Genomic DNA, 1,512 nt, shown 5'->3' on the forward strand with positions numbered 1-1,512 from the left:
TTTTTTTTTTTTTTTTTGAGTGGGGGGAGGGAGGAGGTATGTTGGAATTCTTCTCCTAACCTCCTGGGACTGTATTTTCCCTCCTCAACTTGCTCCTTATGAATGGGCTTATAACTGTCCAGCTTTCCCCTTGGTCCCAGACTTTGGGGGAAAGGAAGGAAGTGCATGTTTGGGAACTGGTATTACTGGAACTAATGTTTTAACCTCCTTGACCACCAGCATCCCTCCTCTCCCCAAGGTGAAGTGGAGGGTGCTGCGGGGAGCTGGCCCACTCCAGAGTTGCAGTGCTCCTGGAGGAGTCAGCCTACCATGACATCACAGGGAAGGAGGGCAGATTTTTTTCTAGTTTTTAATTGGGGTGTGTGGGGGGCGGGGAGGTTTTCTATAAACTGTATCATTTTCTGCTGAGGGTGGTGTATTCCATCCTTTTAATCGAGGTGTTTGTGATTTTGACTAATAAAAAGGACTTTATAATTGTGGGGGAACTTGGCTTTAAAAGGAGGGGAAAACATGTTAATGAGGTTTCTGCCCTCTCATGGCTCTTTTCCACCTCCTTTCTAACCTGGCAATTTCTGGTTCCCTCCAAGGATAGCTTCGATGCAAGGGCAGGGAGTCTGAACTCATGTCAGAAACTCTGGGTTAAGCATCTTCCAGAAGTGGATCTCCCCTCCTCCAGGATTGGAGTAAAAGGAGTTACTCACCCACGCTTCCGTTTGCCCACCTCTACCATCTGAGGCATTAAGGAACACTCCCATTCTCAAGAGCTCCAGGAGTAAAACCAGACGTGGGGTCAGCAGCTTTAATTTCCAAATATATTGAGCAAAAAAAAGAACAAAACACCAAAATAAACAGCAGCAACCCTTTTTCCTAAGGGGAGATCTTACAGCTATATCTAGGGACAGGGTTATAAAGATGAGGGGACAGGGGACTATGGGCCACATCCTCCTACAACTACACACAGTTGAGCCTCTGCATTGTCACCTTAGGACTGTCCTGATCTCCTCCATGTTCTGAGAGGCTGAAGGTTCTGTTTTTCTTCCTTGAATGAAAGCCTGTCCCTACCTCTGTGTAGGGACTGTCTGGAGGAAAGAGGGGTGTTGGCCTACTCCTACAGTATTTCCTGGCCAGTCCCGGCGCCTCACTTGACAAGCACCCTGACAGCCGAGCAAGTGGAAGGCATCTGAAGTGTCCAGGAAGGAGTCTATGCCTCGGTGGCTCGTGCTGAGGTGAAGACCACACTTTTCCGGTTTCTTAGTCTCTTCCTCCTGGAAGGGAGAATGGTTCGTGGAAATGCCTAGTGTCCAATGTGAAACAGATTAGAGGTGGACTAGGAGCATGCTTTTTGGGACAAAAGAAAGGACTGGAAGATTGGAGAGTAGGACCTCACCGGATCTTTCTAGCGATGAAATAAACAGCCAGCAGAAGGCAGAGACAGCCAACCAGGATTCCTACTCCCAAACTCAGCATTTCACCTGGGAGAGAGATGGAGGGTGTCTGCCTAGGACTGACATA

The 1,512-nt window shown here is 48.2% G+C and overlaps 1 protein-coding gene across 1 annotated transcript in view; it reads right to left on the reverse strand.

Annotated features, from left to right (window-relative positions):
* CA14 (carbonic anhydrase XIV) overlaps nucleotides 1-1,512 on the reverse strand; it is an 8,370-nt gene continuing 6,858 nt past the window's right edge. The window contains exons 10-11 of the mRNA XM_010838718.1: nucleotides 1,388-1,472; nucleotides 1-1,265 (exon numbers count right to left, since the gene is read on the reverse strand). Of these exons, the coding sequence (XP_010837020.1) occupies nucleotides 1,202-1,265; nucleotides 1,388-1,472 (149 nt within the window). The 3' untranslated portion in view covers nucleotides 1-1,201. The remainder of the gene's footprint in view (nucleotides 1,266-1,387; nucleotides 1,473-1,512) is intronic.

Source organism: Bison bison, unplaced genomic scaffold (genome assembly GCF_000754665.1).
Source record: "Bison bison bison isolate TAMUID 2011002044 unplaced genomic scaffold, Bison_UMD1.0 scf7180017864104, whole genome shotgun sequence".
Classification (NCBI taxonomy): Eukaryota; Metazoa; Chordata; class Mammalia; order Artiodactyla; family Bovidae; genus Bison; species Bison bison.